Source organism: Macrobrachium nipponense, chromosome 12 (genome assembly GCF_015104395.2).
Source record: "Macrobrachium nipponense isolate FS-2020 chromosome 12, ASM1510439v2, whole genome shotgun sequence".
Classification (NCBI taxonomy): Eukaryota; Metazoa; Arthropoda; class Malacostraca; order Decapoda; family Palaemonidae; genus Macrobrachium; species Macrobrachium nipponense.
The window spans coordinates 91,981,992-92,003,816 of NC_087205.1; the positions used below are offsets into that span (position 1 = coordinate 91,981,992).

General features: G+C 40.9%; 1 protein-coding gene across 1 annotated transcript in view; it reads right to left on the bottom strand.

Moving 5' to 3' along the window:
• The window catches only part of LOC135224663 (neutral alpha-glucosidase AB-like), a 154,195-nt gene that overhangs the window by 12,821 nt on the left and 119,549 nt on the right, over positions 1–21,825 (bottom strand). The window contains 11 exon segments of the mRNA XM_064263883.1: positions 8,015–8,038; positions 8,040–8,207; positions 8,616–8,778; positions 9,476–9,688; positions 9,895–10,040; positions 10,042–10,069; positions 10,573–10,637; positions 10,639–10,703; positions 10,706–10,788; positions 10,790–10,816; positions 17,020–17,106. Coding sequence (XP_064119953.1) covers positions 8,015–8,038; positions 8,040–8,207; positions 8,616–8,778; positions 9,476–9,688; positions 9,895–10,040; positions 10,042–10,069; positions 10,573–10,637; positions 10,639–10,703; positions 10,706–10,788; positions 10,790–10,816; positions 17,020–17,106 — 1,069 coding nt within the window.

Consider the following 21,825-nt stretch of genomic DNA (forward strand, 5'->3'; position numbering starts at 1 on the left):
TCCTGTGGGAAGACGAGGGGCGAGGGGACGCCTCTTCCTTCTCACAGGAAAAGCTACAGCTCTTTCCCTGGAGCGACTGGGGTGCTCAACAGCGTCATCCTCAGATGACGTCCCGGTCCTCTTCTGCGGCGGGAAAGCATCAAAACTCTCAGGTGAAGAACAAAATGCATCTCGAGAAAAAGGACGTTAAGCATCCTCCTCTCTAAAGCTTCTCTTAAGAGGGCAAGAGTCCTTCCGAGAGCTCCACCCCTTGCGCGGGGAGGATGCTTCGGAGGACGAGAAGCAATCCTTAAGGATTCGTGCACGAGCACGATCCTTGGCAGCCTGGGAAGCGTCATCAGGACCTGCCGAAGGGACGCCAGACCGGTGGGGAGCCCCCGTAACCCTCCTTCGGCTTTTGACTTGCCCACTCCCTGAGTCCTGGGAGTTCGACAGAGGTCCAGGCCTAGAGGCATTACAGGCGGTCCCCGGGTTACGACGGTTCCGGCTTACGACGTTCCGAAGTTACGACGCTTTTTCTTAAATATTCAATGGAAAATCCGTCCTGGGTTACGACGCTTGTTCCGAGGTTACGACGCTGACGCTTCCAACGCTCCGAGTTAACAAGACGCTTTTAAAAAACGCATGCTATGATAAAAATCCTTTATAGTTTAGCCACAGTATATAATAAAATATGTTTTTGGTTACATTACAACAAAATTTTGTTTTAGGTTAGATGATTTTTTGACACTTTTTTTTTCGGTATTTTTTGAATTTTTTTTAGTGACGCCGCATATGCGGAACTAGTGCGGGCGAATGAATACACTAGCTTGGGATGCGCAGTTTAAAAACAAAGCCAGAAAAGCGCAAATAATGAAAAATCATTGCTTGTTTCCAGTACATAATTAAAAAAAAACTAAGTTTCTGGTTAGATTACAACACAAATTCCAAGGTTACGACGTTTTGTTATGCTTTTTAACGATACCTCATATGCAGAACTAGTTTTGAGCGGAGGTGCATAAATTAATTAACGCTATTAAACTGTATGGTAAATTGACCGCCAACAACGACCTCGGGACGGTCGAGGACGCTAAGCGTAACAATACGAAAGGACGCCACTTCAATCGCGTGTCTGCCTGAAGTTCAGTCGGTTGTGTGCTAAGACGTTGCTGAAATTCCATGCCATTTTCGCAAAATTTACAATGGCTCCTAAACGCCAAAGTACTTCCTCCGATGATAGTTCATCCAAGAAGAGGAAGGTCATCACGATGGAGGTCAAATATGAGGTGGTAAAGCGTTCGGAGAAAGGAGAAACTAACACCAAAATAGGCCGTTCTTTAGGCTTGAGCAGGGACCACCGGTGGTAACCATTGAGAAGGGACAAGGAACGTATTCTGAAGCATGTTAAGGATGCTGCACCGATGAAGTCAACGGTGATAAACGAGAAGCAACGTTAGCCAGAGCATTGTTGAAATGGAAGAAATTGCTCATGATCTGGCTGGAGGACCTAAAAAGATACCAGCGACGTGTTTCCCCCCGGTGTAGCTTAAGTGGTACTTCCAGGAGAAGGCTAGAGCGCTGCATGAGGCAGTAGTGAAAAAGTTTGGCGAAGGCAGTGCTGGTGGTGAATTTTCCGCGAGTAGAGGTTGGTTAACCGTTTTAAGGCTCGTGCAAATTTTGCATAATGTGAAGCTGCAAGGTGAAGCTGCTAGTGCTGATAGCGAAGCAGCAGAAAATTTTCAGGTGGTTTGGCTGAGATAATTAAGGATGGTGGTTACACGGCTGACCAAGTCTTTAATGTGGATGAGACTGGATTATTTTGGAAAAGAATGCCAAATCGAATGTACCTTTCCAAGGAGGAGAAGTCAGCACCTGGCCATAAAGCTGGAAAGGAGCGACTGACTTTGCTGTTTGGGTCCAATGCAAGTGGCGATTTGAAACTGAAGCCCTTGCTGGTGTATTTGGCCGAGAATCCCAGGGCATTCAAGGGCATTTTCAAGAGTCAACTCCCTGTGATTTGGAAATCAAACAAGAAGGCTTGGGTTACCTAGATGGTCTCGAAGATTGGTCAATGACCATTTCGTGGCCAGCAGTGGGAGCGGTATTTGACTTCGAAGGGTCTTGCCTTTTAAGCCCTCTTAGTCCTGGACAATGCCCTGGTCAACCCTTCAAATTTGAGCGACATGCACCCTAATGTGAAGGTGGTGTACCTACCCACCCAATACCACATCGCTGATACAGCCAATGGACCAGGGAGTAATAAGCTAATTTCAAGGCTTACTACCTTAGAAGGGGGACCATTACGTTTTTGCTTTGAGGGCCATAGAAGCTAACAAGGAGTTGACACTGAAGCAATTCTGGAAGGGCTACAACATTGCTGATGCAGTGAAAAATATTGCAAGTGCTTGGGACGAGGTGAAGACGACCACTTTAAATGGGGCCTGGAAGAAAACTGTGTCCCACAGTTTGTGCACAGTTTTGAAGGCTTTGACCAGGCAGAAGACGTCGAGACTGTGACGAGGAAGATCGTAGGGCTAAGCAAGAGGCTGAAACTAGATCTTGAACCTGATGATGTAACAGAGCTGCTGGCTTCCCATGGAGAGGAATTGTCTGCAGAGGACTTACTTGAACTTGAACAAACATGATTGAGAAGAGCGCGCACCAGAGCCAAAACCCAGGTCATTAACTGTGAAAGGCTTGTCAGAGGGTTTTACTCATCTGGAGAGAGCCTTGGCTTCTTTTGAGGCAGAAGACCCTAACGTTGCTAGGTTTGACAAAAATAAAACGTGGAATGTTAGACTTAGTAACTTTCTACAAGGAGACCCTGAAGGAGAAGCAGACGAAGAGAAGTGTTGCAGTCCAGGCTTGACACTTTCTTTCACAAGTCTCCAGTACCACCACCTCCCACTCCTAGTCCTGGTAAGGAATTCTGAACTGTTTTATTTTAATTTAATTTATGTGTTTACATAGTGTACATATTAAAAGAAAAATGTTAATTTTTTAATGTAACAAACTAAATGTAAGAGTAAATTGTAACTTCATTAATTGGTTCATCATTTGTAATTTTATTGCAGAAGTGGTGACAGTTTTCCATCCCCCCTGTACTAGTATCCCCTGTTTACTACCTGTGACAGTTCCAGATCCCCCTGTACTACCTGGACAGTTCAGATGTAGCAGTGCCCACCTGTACGACTCTGTAGCAAGCACCCTGTAGTGTACAATCAGGTAAAGCAATTTCATTTTTCTCATTTTCATGTTGGAAATTGTTTACACCCTACATACATACGTACACTAACTTACATAGTGGTACAATGTGTTTGATGTTGCATAACCTTATTATTTTTTTTTTTTTCATTTCAGACCCCTTTGATAGTGACAGCGACCCAGATGACCCTGAGCCTTTCCATGGTTTTGATGCCTCGCCCTATTCATCAGGTAAGGAATCCTTAACAAATTTGTATAAAATGTTTTATAAATTGCTAATAGAAAATTTTATTAAAAGTGTACATATGCGACAATTACATCCACCTTATATATTTATGTACCATCATTCTTTCCTGATCTAGATGTTCCCTCATCAGTTGATACGAAGTAGTATCACCTCTCCAGAGCCCAAATCAGTTGATCGAGTCGTATTACCTCTCCCATTCCTTCAGGTAAAAGAATCTTCATTTTTTATAATTGTACATACGTATTACACACTACATATGTCAAACAGTAATAACATGTGCAGTAGTTACAGTAGTAAACTCTATCATTTTATATATTTTTTATCATTCCAGACTCCCAAGCACCTGCCCATCCTACTCCATTAGCCCAGCCACCCACTCATCTACCATTATTCCCATCCCAGACAAGCAAAGCCACCACTAGAATTTGGTAAGGACATTTTTTTTATTAATGTTTTAATATTACATATGTAATAACCATGTTATGTATGTAACATACATACTATAATCATATGTATTACATTATCATTCCAGACTGGCATGCACCTGTGACTTACATAAACCAGACCTCTACATAGCCTACATGTCTTCATTTTGCTGAAGGTAAGGAATTCTCAGTTGTGTTTAATGTTTGCATACGTACAATAAATTTGTACACTAAGTGGTTACATACTGTCCTTTAATATTAATTCTTCATTCCAGACTGCCCATCATCCTAGCCTGTTATCTGTGATAAAGCACACTGAAGTTAGGTTTGGAATGCATCCATTATCATGAATGCTCTAAACTCCACCTCCATCTCCCACAACCTAGGTCAGCTTTGAGACTCACTAAAAGTTGGTAAGTTATGTAAGGAATTTCTAAATTAAGTTTTATAGTACATGTTATATGTGATATTAAACCACTGTATGGTGCATATTACTGTATGTAACTTACTCTGCATAGAGGACTTACTGACAAAATTATTTTTTGTACATTCCAGAGTCCCCTGAATGATGTAGGCTATGGGGCCACATAAGACTTGTCCATCCAGGGTTACATTGAACGACAACTTTAAACTAAAAGTAAGGAATTAATTAACATACATTAACTCTTTTAGTACTCTTGATATCTACAGTAACATATTGCATTCACAACTTCTGTAGTGTATATTTTGTACAACTAATTTTGTTACTTTTTCCTTCCAGAACCAACATTTTTCACACAACTCCAGGTTGTTACTAACAAATTACTACAAGTGTCATCAAGGGATAACTACAAGTAGAAGCACCTTTTTGGATGGAAAAAAAAACCCTTCAGGAAAAGTATACGTATCACATGATCAAACATGTAACAGTGTGTAACAAAGTATGAAAACATGTAACATGTAGTGTAACAAAGTTATGAACACAGTAAGGTTTTTACAAACAGTAGTATTACATACGTACATAACTTTTTTTTACAGGAATTTCCAACCAAGTTTGATTATTTACATACATATTATAAACCACTGTACGTATGGTTACTGTATGTAACTTACTAAACATACATACATGACTTAAACTTTGATACTTTTTTGGTACATTCCAGAAAAACCAGGGACCCCCCCACCTTCCCATGATGCAGGCTATGGGGCCGGCCACATAAAACTTTGGTACCAGGGGTTACTTACATAAAATAGCACGAACTACTGTAAAACTATGTACTACTGGTAACTAAAGGTAAGGAAATTGTATAAAACATAGTAGTAAACATACATTAAGTAAAGTTTTATACGTTACATACTAAAAAAAAGTTGACCAAGATCTTCGCACATGGGATAAGTGATCAAGGTCCCCTCATGGGAATTACATACTGTACACTCCCTGCTGACAGGGGGTGTAGACAATCATTTACAACATGCATACGTACCAGTTGATATTAAACCACTGTATGGTGCATATTACTGTATGTAACTTACTATGCATAGAGTACTTACTGACAAAATTATTTTTTGTACATTCCAGAACCCCCATGAATGATGTAGGCTATGGGGCCACATAAGACTTTGTGCATCCAGGGTTACATAGCACGACAACTTTAAACTAAGGTAAGAAGGAATTTAATTAACATACATTAACTAAGTTTTTATACATGTATATATGTGATATTAAACCCACTGTATGGTGCATATTACTGTATGTAACTTACTATGCATAGAGTACTTACTGACATACTAATTATTTTTTGTACATTCCAGAACCCCTGAATGATGTAGGCTATGGGCCACATAAGACTTTGTGCATCCAGGTTACATAGCATGACAACTTTAAACTAAAAGTAAGGAATTAATTCACATACATTAACTTTTTACTCTTGATATAACTCAAAGTAAGGAATATAAACTAAAAGTATGGAATTAATTAACATACATTAACTCTTTTACTCTTGATATCTATAATTACATATTGCATTCAGGACTTTGTGTAGTATTTTGTACTAATTGTGTTATATTTACCTTCCAGAGCTACCAGACTGGGATTTTAGTGTACTCCAGGATCTACCAAGGATTACTAGTGTACAGTGTATAATAGTGTTTAGTGTATAATCTAACCTAAGGATTAAGTGTAGTACATGTGCTTTATAGTGTCTCAAGAGTTTAATAAAGAATTATACCTTCAAGAACCATCCTTGCCATTGAAATAACCACACTACACATCATGCAATACTTGCATGTCACACAGGTAAGGTCTCTCTAACTTTTTCTTAGTTTAAGGCATATTTCCAAGTGTCGTTCCGGCTTACGACGATTTTCGGCTTACGATGCGCCTCAAGAACGGAACCCCCGTCGTAACCCGGGGACTGCCTGTATAGGGCCGATCTGACACCCCCTTTGACCCCCTCCCCAACACTAGGGGCAACTAATACCATCAACTACACTTCACAAACCACCACCTTTGCAGGAGCGAGCACTTTCGATTCCAGGTTATGGAGGAATCCATAATCACAGGACCATGGGACATTTACCTTCCGATCGTCGTGCATATGGTGTGAGGATCTACCGAAGCTTTCGGTAGCCTCACCTTACACTCTTCCACAAAACATACCCTGTAACTAGCAGAACTAGATCCAGACATCTTCACCAAGAAAAATCAAAGCAAAACCCAAAACAGTCCACAATAGCGTATGCCTAGCCACAAATCCAAGTATAAAAAAAAACCCAAAAGACAATCAAAATACTCAAGTGGCAACGAAAGTTTACGAAATCCAACGACGGAGGTACTGAAAACAGGTGTTGACAGTACCGGCGACAGAGAAAATCTGAATAGAAAATGGGAATGGTTCCTGATCCCAGCGGCGGGAATGGGTACTAACCACCTGGCCTCCCACTGCGTGTGTCGTAAGTTTTGAAATTCTGTCGGACTACGGAGAATACAGCTATATATATATATATATATCTGACAGGTAAGTCTCATGAACAAAATGTATTCTAAGTACATTTTACAATATTCAGTGCCTCAAAAGACTTTGGGTTTACAACGAATTTGGTTAGCTTCTGGTTGTATATTTTCTTGACTTCACCAATCCATTTATGGTTAGGTAAGCTTTGCTGTATGTGGCAGTCTTGTATGGGAAATTTTTTTCTTGATCATATATCCCTCTTACTTTCAACTCTTATTTTTGCTTCATTCACAGACATACTTCTTGTATCCATTGGCAATTCACATTCTGTGTTAATACAAAACAAATGCCTCAGATGGTGGTAACACAAACAACAATTAGATCTGAGAAATGGATGAACTCATTTGTTTTGACCTTATTTTTAGAGGAAAGCTAATACAGTGCACCTTATACTGAGATTTTTTAATGCAGCATTGTGGTTGTTTTAAACTGCTACAGGTTGTGATATAAAGTATGTCCAATCCCTGGACGTTGTCTATTTGTGTTAGGGTTTTCCTTGGTTTTCCTTAAGTATTACTGCCATTAACTATACGCAGTTAGGTCTCATCTTTTCTGACATTACTGCTACTTCCCTACCCCAAAAGGCTATCAAAATGCACCGTGGAAGGACCTAATTTGAAAAGAATTTTTTTTTCTTCCTAAGTTTTGTTTGCATGGTTTTCATCTGTCTCTTTGGGTTGCAATCCATAATATGTTCTTGTCACTGCCTAGGATAGGGCCCCTGCTCCTCCAGTAAGGGGCCTATCTGGGAAGAAAACTACTGCTCTAGAAATCTACCTAACCAAAACTTCCATATGAATCTCAGTAGCTTTATGAGATTGGGTCCAACACTGAAGACCTGAGTCTTTCACCTTGCCTAGACAAATCAGCTACGGTACTCAAAATCAAGCCTCACTCTCCTTTCTGTTCCAAGAGTAATCCAAATCATATTTGATACCAAACTAGGTTCACCTACCAGTGAACAATCCCAACAAACTTTCTGATGGCCCCCTGCAATAACTAGGAGCTAGTAGTCTGAATGATTACTATCATATACCAAGGCAAATGGTCTCTGGCACATCAATTTAAATCTAATCTATATACATAAAACTGAAACGTAATATTTCTTTGAAAACAGTTTAGTAAATCAGTTGTCTTAGAGATATCACAGTGAGAGTTACAATTACCGGTGGAAGGGGGTTGTTGCCAGAGTAACTCTCCATACTGCCTGAAGACATCTGTAGGCTTTGGTCCAAGCATGACAAACAAATCAATTATCCCAGATTCAGAAAACCAATGTGTTGAGACTTGAGGAGGGTCTGAGTCGCCACCTGAGAAAAACCCAGTTATAGATGACACTACATTAGTGTCTGGCAATTTCTGAAAAGTAAAAGTAATTAAAGTTAATATCACAACCAAAAGCATACCCATAAGTATTCAAAATATTCATGAATACTAACAGCCACCACCTGCCACAAACAATTGATATTCTTATGTCATCTGACTTCATTGTATAGCATAACAGATTTTCAAACAAAAACCCAAATAATCTTGAAAATTCTGAAATAATTTATCTCAAACACAAAATGATCTGTGCACAAAACTTGCTCTCCCATTACATGCTATATTTTCAGCATCCATGCTTAAACTCAAGCACTCATGAAGATGTAGTGAAAACTTTATGGCATTTATCAAAGCCATTTTCTAAGGACTGTCCTCTTCTAAAATAATAAAGTAGCTCGACAATATCCGACTGAAATGCTCGAGACCAAACCTGAAGTTTCTTACCTTGATATCAATCCATGTTTCTGCAGCATTATGCCAGAAAATACCAACTGTTTGCTGAGCAGTATGAGACACCATTACAGGAACAGCCCCATACAAGGCCATGGGATTATCCACTTCATATTCAAAGACATCCAGGTTATACAATCGATATGGATCTGTGGATCTGAAACACACAGGAATAAAATGTCTCAACTAATCTATAGCATAAATTAGTTATGCAGAATATGAGAAGTGACTATGATTTCAATGAAACTAAAAATATAATGAAACTACTGATTTTTCAAAGTGCTGATATTCTGTATATTTCGGACGTCTTGCTTTAAAAAATATACAAATTCTTCTCTGGAAAGACTTTAATATATAGAAATGGAGCAAAAAGCCATGTGGGAAAATCAGAGGGCTGATAGAAAAAGAGGAAAATATACATACAAATGAATTCTTGAAGTGATATTCACAACAAATATTGAACATACATAACATGAATTGCTAAATGAACATATATGATGTTCCTCACAAGGGGAACGCTCCAGTTTAAACTGGAGCTCCTGCCTATGTGTATTAAGCAAGCACATCATACTAACTTGTTTTACACCAAAGTGCAGACACTAGCTCGCTGACTTATTGACACAGTTAAAAGGTACCACCATCACATGGCAATGTACAGGTAAAATATTGTTCATAACAACAGTACATAATGTGATATTCAGCTTAGATAAATGTGACAAACTCTCACAAGAACACAAAATCTTAAATGTGCAACTAAACACAATTCTGAATTCACATTGGTACCAGCTTAAAAGTTCTCATGTTGTTTCCTCAGAGCGAATGAATTAGTATGCTCAAGAATACCACACACTTACGTTGTTTCTTTCAAAGAAAAAGAATCGGCGTGCTCAGGGATACCATACACATGTTTGGAATTAACAAAAGATATGTCCATTCCAACAGATGCAGGACCATTTGGTTTCGAGTCTGTGTGGCCTTTGAATGTCTCTTCCCAAAGGCCGTCCTTATCTTCCTCATCATCCAGCAACATATTTGGTTGCTCCTCCCCTTCTTGAGGAGGATTTTCACTGGAAAAAAAATTAATTAAATTTCATTCATTCACAATTCTTAATCAATTACCTATTATCAAAAGATGACATTTCTTTTGTTCTTCTGGAAGGCAGACAGCAACATTCCTGCCAAACTAAAGTACTCATTATAACAAAATATTCATGACAGCAAATTCAAATGAAGAAAGTAACATATAAGCAATACTACAATAATGGGGACTTACTTTTCAACTTTGTTTCTGTACTGTTCAAATTTCAAAAGGCCACGGGCATTGGTACTAACAACTAGTTGCCCATGGCTGTACAGATCTACTTTTAATGGACTGGCTTGGACAACCACTTGGCTAGTACCAAATTTCATTGTAATCCATCTTTGATGATTTATCCAGCACATCAAATCTGTAAATTTACAAGAAGCACACTGTTAATATTTCCCTGAATTAAAGATATTGTATATAAGTGTTCCAATACAAGGAACCGACTCATTTTCATGGCTAGACTGGATACACAAGGATCCCATCAAGATGTATACTTAAAATAAATTCAGCATAAATCATAACATCTAAAAGGTCAGTACTTTGCTCATTTTTTAAAGCCAATTCAAAAGTCAATAACAAAGCAATGGTTTGTAAGAATTAATTTTTGTCTAAAATTACACACTTGTAAAAATTCATGCTTTTATTGATTTAAACATAATATAAAGTACAAGATACTTTTCAACAGGACTTCTGAGGGCTGAAAGTCTCCAAAAAAAATAAATATTGTTAAACTTGCCAGGTTTGAAAGGGTACGTATATCACTTGAATGATTAAAGTGTCTTATCCGCCTGCCTGAGTAAACATAAAATATTGATAAAAAAAAAAAAAAAAAAAAAAAAAAAAAAAAAAAAAAAAAAAACTCACTTTTCAGGACTCAGCCTTCCAACCACAGCAAACGGCTCCTCGAAACGTGGTTTGATAGGATTTTTTCGTTTTTTTGTTAATCTTGATGCGTATGGTGGAATCTTGAATGGGATAAAGTTCCATCACAAATAAAGCTTTGTCTTATCATTTATAACATCCCCCAACCACCACCAAGCATCAGACACTTTCATGCTATCAATTTGAAAGATGTAAGGACTCTCCAGGCTTCATGGCGCGATGACGTCTGGAAGAGATAACGAGACACTTTCAATAATGAAATATGATATTGTTATGATACAATAAAGTTTTATGCATACTTACCTGGCAGGTATATATATAGCTTATCCTCTTGACGCACTGGCAGAATTTCAAAACTTGCAGCAACCGCTAGTACACTGGTAGTTCAGGTGATGGCCACCCCGTTCCTGTGGCGCCTGGTACTTGGAACTATCCCGTTTTCCTCAGATTTTCTCTGAACCCTGTCTCCTGAGGGAGGAGGGTGGGAATTTAATATATATACCTGCCAGGTAAGTATGCATAAAACTTTATTGTATCAATAACAATATCATTTTTATGCATGACACTTACCTGGCAGGTATATATATAGCTGATTGACACATTTGGAGGTGGGTCATAGACAGCAACATGTCATAATTCAAAAATTAACTAATTTTTAAAATTACTTATTAAGTTCCTTACCTGCTAAGGTAGCTGACTTCGTAGGTCCTGCCTTCTTAGCCTGCTAAACCTTAGTAGCTCTCAACTAGGATGTGACCTGTTTGTTGAGAAAAGCTAACAACAAGGGTCTGACAACTGGACATGACCAATCTGCTGACAGAGAACCCTAGCCCTCATTTACCACAGGCATTCATGCTAGGAAAGTTAGTCACCTGAACCACACACACATACAATAATAAAACACCACCAAAAAACTGAGCTGGTATTAACATTCTCAGACAACCATAAAAAACACTATAACCTAATTAAAATAAAAACCTAGCATGTTATTAGGTTAGGTGGTGGAAACTCCTTTGCCCAGTACTGTACCTGAGGATACGTACAGGCTAGCGTTTGACAATTATCAAAAGTTGTCTTCACGTCTTCTAAGGTAATGAGAGGCAAAACACAGAATTTGTCCTCCAAACGTCGAATCTATAATGTCCTTGAGGGCTAAATTTTTCCTGAATGCTAAGGACGTAGCTACTGCTCACCTCATGAGCTTTAACCTTAATCAAGCCGAAGCATCTTCCTGACAAAGTAAATGAGCTTCTTTAATGACTTCTCTTACAAAGAAAAGCCATCGCGTTTTTAGACATAGGTCTAGTAGGATCTTAACAGAGCACCACAGAGAACATGAAGTCACCTAATGTTTCTTGTTCTTTCTACGTAAAAAACGTAAGGCCTCTTACGGCGGCAAAGAACCCTTTCCTTGTTTGACCTTACTAGATTCAGACAGTCCATTCAATCTCAAATGATCTGGACAGGATCATGCGAATGATTTCTGATTCTTTGCTAGGAACTCTGTTGATAAAAGAACAAACTGCTTTGTTGTTCTTCCAACCTACTTGCTTGTCAATAGCTTGCAGCTTGCTAATCCTTTTAGCTGTAGCTAAGGCTACTAAGAAAATAGTCTTCTTCGTTAGCTCTCGCAAAGACGCACTGCCCATAGGTTCAAACCTATCCGTTTCCAAGAACTTGAGAACGACATCCAAATTCCAAGAAGGAGTTCTGCAAAGTCGATCCTTCTTTGTGTATTAAAAGATCTGAGAAGATCTCTAAGATCTGCGTCGTTGGAACAGATCTAAACCTCTGTGTCTAAAACCCCAATGCAGACAAACATACATTTAAACCTTTAATTGTCTGATTAGCCAAACCCAGTTCCTTCTTCAGATACATAAGGAAATCTGCAATTTGTGTCCAGAGGTACTGGATGAAGAAATCTTCCGATTCTTACACCATTTTACGGAAGTTCTCCCACTTCGACTGGTACACTTTGATAGTTGATGGCCTTCGTGCTTTTGCAACTGCCTTCGCTGCTTCTCTAGAAAAACCCCCATCGCTCTGACAAGTCTTTCGATAGTCTGAAACGCAGTCAGACCAGAGCGAGGGTGTCTGTGGAACCTGTCGAAGTGGGGTTGTTTGAGAAGATCTATTCTCGTGGGTAGACTTCTGGAGAATCCACTTGTCCATTCAGTACCTCTGTGAACCACGTTTGGGCGGCCAGTATGGGGCTATCAGAGTCAGCCTTGTTCCTCGACTTTCTCTGAATTTCTTCATTACCCTTCCTAAAATCTTGAACGGGGGAAAATGGGAAATCGTACGCATCTAGACCCGTCCAATCTAGTAGGAAGGCATCGACTGCGACTGCAAGAGGGTCCGGGATTGGAGAACAATAGTTCGGTAACCTCTTCGTCGACTGCGGTAGCGAAAAAGATCCACTACTGGTGTGCCCCAGAGCTTCCACAGTCTCTGGCATACTTGATGATGCAACATCCACTCCGTGGAAAAGCACTTGTCCGTCCCTGCTCAACAGGTCCGCTCTGACGTTCTTCTCTCCTTGAATGAACCTGGTGAGCAGGGTGACGTTTTCTCTCTCCGACCACAGAAGAATCTCCTTCGCCAAGTGTTGCACAGGGACAACGAGTGGGTTCCTCCTTGTTTTCGTATATATGCCAGAGCTGTGGTATTGTCCGCGTTTGATCTGCACCACTTTGCGCTGATCCACGGTGGCTGAACGCTTTCAGAGCCAAGAAGATCACCATCAGTTCCTTCCTGTTTATGTGCCATGCCTTCTCTTCTCGTTCAAAGGCCTGACTCCTCCGAGGGGGCCCAGCGTCGCTCCCCAGCCTGCGTCTGACGCGTCGGAAAATAATATCCGGTCTGGGTTTCCTCTGCTGGGAGTGACGTACCCTCTGACAACCTCCCCGGAACTATCCACCACTTTAATTCCTCCTTTATCTTTGAAGGAATTGGAAACCGGAAGGAATCTGGTTGCGATCGCTTGGCCAGACTTCGTTCAGAAAGAACTGTAAGGGCCTCATGTGAAGTCTCCTAGGAAATGAACCGCTCTAACGAAGAGAGTGTCCCAGCAGCTCATCCACTCTCTCGCCGAAGCATTGGTCTTTCAATAGGAATTCTTGCACTTTCCGCAGGCACATGGTCTGCCTTTCGGGTGACGGAAAAGCCCGAAAAGTCACTGAGGATATCAGAATCCCCAAATAAACTAGTCCTGAGAGGGGATCAACCGTGACTTTTTCAGGTTTACCATCAGACCCAGCTGTTGAGTTAAATCCAATGTGATGTTCGTGTCCTCCAGACATTGCTGTTTTGATTGTGCTCTTATGAGCCAATCGTCGAGGTAGAGAGAGACTCTGACTCCTAACAAAATGAAGCCACTTCACCACATTCGACATCATTCTTGAAAAATAAAAATTTGAGGAGCGTGCACAAACCGAAGCAAAGGGCTTGAATTGATAAATCCTGTCCTGGATCACGAATCTCAAATATTTCCTGGACTTGGATGAATCGGAATATGGAAGTACGCATCCTGAAGGTCCAGCGTTACCATCCAGTCCCCTGGTCGTACCGCTGCCGTACTGATGTTCGTCTCCATCGTAAACTTGGTCTTTTTCTACGAAACAAGTTAGCTGACTTAAGTCCAGTACTGGCCTCCAACCTCCTGATGACTTCGGTACTAGAACAGACGGTTGTAAAAACCTGGGGATTCGTGATCCAGAACCGGTTCTATGGCCCCCTTTTCTAACATGCTGACAACTTGATGCCAAAGAGCCTCTCTCTTCTCTAAATCGATGTAATGAGCCCCATAGGGCTCTCGGAGCTGTAGCGAGAAGGTGGTTTCTTGAGAAAAGGGGATCTTGTATCCTTCCTTCGCTACCTTTACAGACCAAGGATCCGCTCCTTTGCTTTGCCAGACTTTGAGTAAATGGTCGAACTCTGACGAAGTCCACCACACTTTGGCTGAATGTAAAGCATGTCTACGGGAGCTGTCCACTATGTTGGAAAAGTCTCCCTGGGAGGAGGCAGGAACTCCCAGGGCCAAGACTTTCCCCGTAGCGTACCAAACACCAGACTTAGAAGCCAACTTGGCCGGAGGAAACGCAAAAGAAGTCTTCCCCGCTCTCTCTCTCCTTCAACCACTCATTTACACGTTTGAAGGGCTTTCTTGGCCGAATAGACAAAGTCATTTTCAAAAAAGACGATTTCTTGGTTGTCTTCTTCTTCGAAAATGAGACAAGGCGATGGCGGGCCTGAAGGTTGAAAATCTCCTTCAAACAAAGAAAGGAGGCACTCTGTTAGTCTCTTGTAGTCGAGGAAGGAGCTTCCACATTCTTGTCCTCTTCCGCACTCTCCACAATCTTCCTCCTGTGAAGAAATATCTTGAAAACCAAGATCCTGATGACTCTCCAAAGCCGGATCCTTATGCAGAGCTGCTTAGAGAGCGAATGCGGAGCTGTCTCCTTGCTAAAAACTCCTCTCTTCCTTGTCGAGAAAAAGTTTCCACCTGCTGCCGCCTGCGTCCTGCGTCCTCCTGAACGTATGCGTCCACCATGCGTCCATCACTCTTCCTCTTGCTTCCTGCGTCCTGCACTGCTTCGTCCTTCTTAAGGGATGCACTGCGTCCTGGCTTGCGCTGCACGTCCTGCGTCCTCTTGGAGGACTTAACCGGGAGAGACGAGTCCTTACGTTCTAACCGAAGGTTGTTCGGGCTTTCTCCCATGATTGGACAATCACTGCTAATCTCTCCTGCATGTCCCGCAGTACTTCCTTCGTCTCCGCTTCCTTACGAGACTCCTGATGATGAGGAGATCGAGGACGCACCGGGCTAACACGGAGAGGTGAGCGAACCTGCGGTCTACGCCGTGGAGTTCCTCTAAGCGGAAAAGAAACTCTCACCGCCCACGCTAGTTACTTCCAACTGACGAGAAATCCTCTTCTTTTGATAGGATACTTCTTCATCCGATGCAAAAAATCTCAGGGCCTACTCCACCTTCTTGATCACAGCCCTCCCTTTCATCCTGTGATGAGGACGAAAGTATGACTCTTGAGAGGCGTGATACTTCCGCGAAACGCCTACTCCTTCCTGACGCCGAACTATCCGATGAATAACGGCAACTTCCCAGTATCGCCTTTTCCATGGCGTACTGCTGCAGCCTGGGAAGCAACAGGACTGCCTGAAGGGACGACTGATCGCGAGTAAACCCCCTCTCGCCTCCCTTCGACTGTCGACATGCTTCTCCCTTGGGTCTGGGAGCTGACAGAGTCTCGGTCTAGGCGACGAGAGGGACGATCAGGCGCCCCCTCCACAACACTGTCACTAAACATTTCCACTTTGTCTGTTAATCGTTTAATTTGATCTCCCATGGACGCAAGGGCAGCGAACACTTTCACAATTTGTGGATCAGTAGTATCCTCAGATACAGCAATGGGCGCAGGAGAAACCTGAGGGGAAGGTGCTACGTCTACATGTGAATGAGCTGGAGAAGACACATGCAAAGATTCATTCATAGGCTTACTCGAAGACCCCGATCTCTCACTCCTAGAGACAGATCTCTAACCCGATCTTTTTTAATCTCTCCAACATACTCATAAGAGCCTTCCATCTTTCTCATTCAGACACTGACATTCATTGCAACCTATGGTCCCGTACGTATACAAACTCCCGACACTTCTTACAAATAGTATGTAGAATCTACCGATGATTCGGCAGTCTCACCTTACACCCTTCTCACACAAACTCTAAAACATACTTCCTGAATCAGACATACTAAATCAAAATCCAAACCAAATGCGATTGCCACGCTAACTTCGTGAAATACGATACCAATATCCAAAAAGTCAGTCAACGAGCAGAAAATTCTTATCAGAGAACCAACAACGATGTTGCGGTTCGGCTGGCAGAGAAATCTGAGGAAAAACGGGAATAGTTCCAAGTACCAGCGCATGGGAACGGGTGGCCATCACCTGAACTACCAGTGTACTAGCGGTTGCCGCGAGTTTTGAAATTCTGCCAGTGCGTCAAGAGGATAAGCAATATATATACCTGCCAGGTAAGTGTCATGCATAAAATATATGTTTTATACTCCTTTTGAGAGTAGTATTTAAAATTACACAGCCTTCTGACAATAAAATGATATTTGCCATTCATGAACATTCCTATGACAGTACGTACACTTTTACTTTCTATCAATAAACCTTCTATGGACAACAAAAAATTAAGGAATCTGAGGGGAAAAAAAACCCATAAACGTAATACATAATGAGATGCTGGTAAGAATGATGAGATTTTAAATACGTACTGTGTGGTATACTTACAACAAGCAACAAGCTTTCAAACGAATAGAAAATATAAAAAACACCACTAAAATATTATGGAAATTTTGAATTAGATTTCAAATCTATGTAAATTTTAAAGAAACATGCACTTACCGACAAAAACTACTCTGCTGGCATGATTTAAAGTTATTACGATCCACTGCAAACGCAGAGATTATTAAGGCAGTGAAGACTGCCAGTCTGAAAAAAAATAAGACAAAACATTAAAATAGCAAACTCTGTTGTGCTTAAATGCTTCAATAAACCAGAGCATAAAGCATCAACTACATATCTGGAATATACTATAATAAAACAGGTTCTGGCATCTGAAAAAACAATTTTTTGTAGGTGCTGAGTCTTCAACTGTTATACTCTCATGGTCCTTCCAGGGCTCAATAATACAGACCAACCAATTATAAAGAATAGTGCTTGTTGGCAGTCATGATATAAAGGACGCAGGACAGGAGGGTTCATCTCCTGTCCTACAAACTTGTAGGACAGGATCTCTACTGTTTTGCCTTCATTACACTCTGGTCTGTCCAGGAGTTCAATAGAGCCTGGTTGTATTCTGGAAATTGTGTTTGACGATGCTTTTTTCCATCATCTTCTCTCAAGCTAACATTTTTACATTCTTCATTTGGAAGAATCCCATCATTCTAACTGCAGTACATCTGTAGCCCTTCTACAGGAAATTTTTGCATTTGGTAATAAAGCACAAACAGACTGAATCTCATTACGCTGTTATAGAATGATACGTTTTACAATCAAAGCTTAGATGCAACCAATGAGAACCACAATGCTTTCCAGTATTAAGTAAATTAACTGTTGTCAAAAAGGAGGTAGTGAAACAAATTTATCTTTATATTTGTAATATTTCAAACAAATGTCTTAATTACTTAGAAGATGTTTAAACAATGTTTCTTGTTTACACTGATATACATACTAGGGTAAACAACCGCAGACGATCCATCGTCATCACGTGGCCCGGCCTTATTCACTCGATATTTAATTGGTGAAACAAGAATACCATTCAAAAGATTGAAGTTTCATCAACATAATGTGATATACGAAAGCCCCATACGAACTAAAATAAGCATGTGAGCTATTCGTAAATTTTATTGATCTTAATTAAGATTGCAGTTGTAATCAGCACAATAAAACATTTTGTTGCCTATATTAGTGAAAGTATGAAACTTTATTCCCGGGGTCATGGTTTGAACTGAATTCATTTTTACTTTGTAATCGGTGGTTCTATCCTTACTGCCATCACAACTGAAACTCCACAGTGCTTATTTTGATTAAAATAATTTTATACATTTTGGTCTTAATTCATTCCAAATTGCACTTGAACCACGTTGCTGTTCCTGGTTACTAAGCACTCACTCCACAAACACAGTTACGAGCAGCAGACGGCTACACTGTTTATGAGGTGCAAAGCTTTATTCCCTTAATTGTTTACTTTACTCATTATTTAGTTTAATTTTACTTTATTACTTCAAATTGTCTATTTAATTCATGTCTATTATCCCATTTTTTCAACCAAATTAACCCCCAAAAATTGCAAATACTTTTGATGTACTTTTACAAGCAGATTATGCAACAAAAAATGACTCATCGTTGCCAATCTAGTGGAGCTTCACACATACGCCGATGCATTTACAAACTGTTTCCATGAATTCTAGTTGTCATAGTAATGCAGTAATGATAAAATTGCTGTAATATGTATATATAGGGTAAACAATCACGGACGATCCACCAACATCACGCTGGACGGGTCTTATTCACTCGAACATTTATGGTGTGAAACAAGAATACAATTACAACTCTAAGCATACGATTCAAAAGATTGAAGTTTCGTCAACATAATGTGATATATGAAAACCCCATACGAACTAAAATAAGCATGTGATGCCCTTCGTAAACTATGTTTTCAAGGCAGTTTTGAAATCCAATATGGCGGCTATCATGTGGCTGGACGGGTCTGGTCACGGATGGACACCATCTTTCCCAGCACTCATTTGAACAATGTTAGTGTATATATGTAACGTTTATTGATCTTACTCAAGATTGCAGTTGTAATCAGCACAATAAAACAACATTTTGATGCCTATATTAGTGAAAGTATGAAACTTGTTATTTCCCGGGGTGGTCATGGTTTTAACTTGAATTCATTTTTTACCTTGTAATCGGTGGTTTTATCCTTACTTGCCATCAAACAAACTGAAACTCCACAGTGCTTATTTGACTGTTATTATACACACTTTTGGTCTTAATTCACTCCAACATTGCACTTGAACACGTTGTTGTTCTGGTTCCTAAGCGCGCACTCCACAAACACAGTTATGAGCAGCAGACGATGACACTGCAAAGTTTTATTCCCTGAATTGTTTACTTTACTCATTATTTAGTTCAACTTTAATTTGTTATTTCAAACTGTTTATTTAATTCATGTCTATTGTCCCTTTTTTGTAATCAAGTATTTTTTAGAAGCTAGCTATTGTATAAATTTGTATTTTTCTCAATCAAAACATATGCCCCTCAATGCCAACTTTTCTCTTTTAACAACTTTCTGGTCATTGCAAATTCGGCGCCATTAATTTCTTATGGTGCGAAAACAGACAGAGGCCCAGGGACTGAAAGTGATCGCGTCACACTACGGCAGTAATCCGCAGTAAAACATCTTCATATATCCAAAAAGTAAATAATAAAGATATATATGCGCATTACGATTATAACAATTACATGAATAGCTGATAACAACCTGCATGAATAACTGGTAAACTGTTCTGCAAGAAAGTTGAGTATAGCAATTATTTACAATAAGTACGAAAGTCAAGATGTCGTGATGTCATAATACAGGACTTAAAAGAACGTTATAATTCCAAAAAATAATTACTTAAATTTGAGTCAGAATTGAGTTACTTTTTCAATAACGAATATTTTCAAATTAATCATCATAAATATGTAAAATATTGATGATTTACTATTTATTTAAAAAATTATCTAAGTGCACGCTTCGTCGTCGTCTTCTACCAAAACAGTTGTTTGCTTAAAAACGTCCTGGTAAGGGACCGTGTTCCGATTGATGTGATTAAAGTACCCCAGCGTCTGTGGGTACAAGTGGTGCGTGGATTTATCACAGGAAATGGGAAGTTTGTTGACACCAGCGACTCCGTAAACATCAAGATGGCGTCAATCTTCTAAAAAAAAGAAGCGTAAGTAAAAATTTCGAAAGCGTTTTGGTGAGATTTCCACTGCCGTGGACACCCTTTTCACTACCCTCTGTTTAAATCTTAAAATGACAATTTGTCGAAAATTGCATTTTTCCTAACTTATACAAACCTGAGGTCCTTAACAATAGGAAGTAGCTAGCGGCAGCTGGAATGGTCGTAAGCTTCAAACAAGGGGAGAACGGTAGTTAACTGCTTGTCTGACAGGCGCGCGACTGGGAGGTAAACAAATCACTTTTGCTTTTGGCCCATGCAAAATACGCAGAGTGAGGGGTGGCATGAGGAGGGACTATATGTAAAGGACCTCAGGTTTGTATAGTTAGGAAAAATGCAATTTTCGACAAATTGTCCATTTGTTCCGATACGTAATACCAAAACCATCGGTCCTTTAACAATAGGAAGACTCACTTCTTGGTGGGAGGAATCTGAGTCTTTTTGATGAACAGGACTGGTATTCGTCCATCCCTGGAATGCCTCCCTGGTCGTAGAGCGAGGGAGGGATCCTAGCCTCTGTCCGATTGATCGGGGTGTGCACCGCAGGATCAATGGTCATACCTCTGGGCCGGTACTAAGAGAGAGGCAAGCGTATCTTTCTTCGTACCAGCAAGCAAGAACTTGTTTCCTGTTTTGCAAGAGGCAACATAAACTATGGGTTGTCTCAAGCTGGCATCCACTTCCTCCCCCTGTTGGAGGAAGTGGTGGATATACGCTCCTATCCCTAGTGAAAGGGATAGGATGGGGCTCTGTTGAGTAGCTCACCTGCATCTCGTCCTTATCCAGCAGGGTTGATGGACCGTCCCTCCTTACCACAGATAGAGGGGAAGAAAAAGATGGGAAGAGGAGCCAGTCACACTCTCATTCACTCATCCATTCTTACGGTCACACCAGGACTCGATGCTGTTCAGCCTGCGAGGGTCTGGGTTCGCTACACGTGTTGAGCAGCCACCACGGGTCCCAAGGAAAAAGATCCAAGGACCTGTGGGCAATATCCCGAAGGTGAAGGAGGCATGTGGTCTGGTTGGACCAGACCCCTGCCTTCAGTACCTGCGCCACGGAGAAGTTCTTGCGGACAAAGCAGCATCTCCTTCGCATCGAAGGCGGTGAAGTCCATAGAGAGGGGATTGTGAACGACTCGAACCGATCGTCAGGGACCGAAGGGTTCTGAGTCTTCGCTACGAAGTTCGGTACGAAATCGAGCGTCACGGATCCCCATCCCCTGGATGCTTGACTTCGCAGGAGAAGTCATGCAGTTTCCTCAGAGGAAAAGAAGGGAATAGTCGCATGACCTATCCCTCTTCTCGACTTCGGTGATGTCCAGTACCAGACTGGTCTTGTCCGTCTGCCACGAAGAGTCTCGCATCCTCCTATCCCCATGCAGCGAAGTTCTCGGTAGTGGATAGGACACCGACACTCCATGGTGGGTGTCGATGGTATGGGTACTGTGACAAGCTATTAAAACGAAGTAATGATTGCTCTGTAACAACCGAACTAAGTCAACAGCGTAGTTCGTAACTGACTCGGGCGCTCTGACAGCTGCCGACTGACTGCGTTTGGTAGGAGGCAAGTTGTCAAAGCATCCGAGTAAGTCACGTGACTTTCGCCCTTTAAAGGGTTATGCCAAGAGACCAAACAAATAGTGTATTTGTTTGTCACCTATGCCGGACGGTGAGATGATTATTCTCTTAAGGCA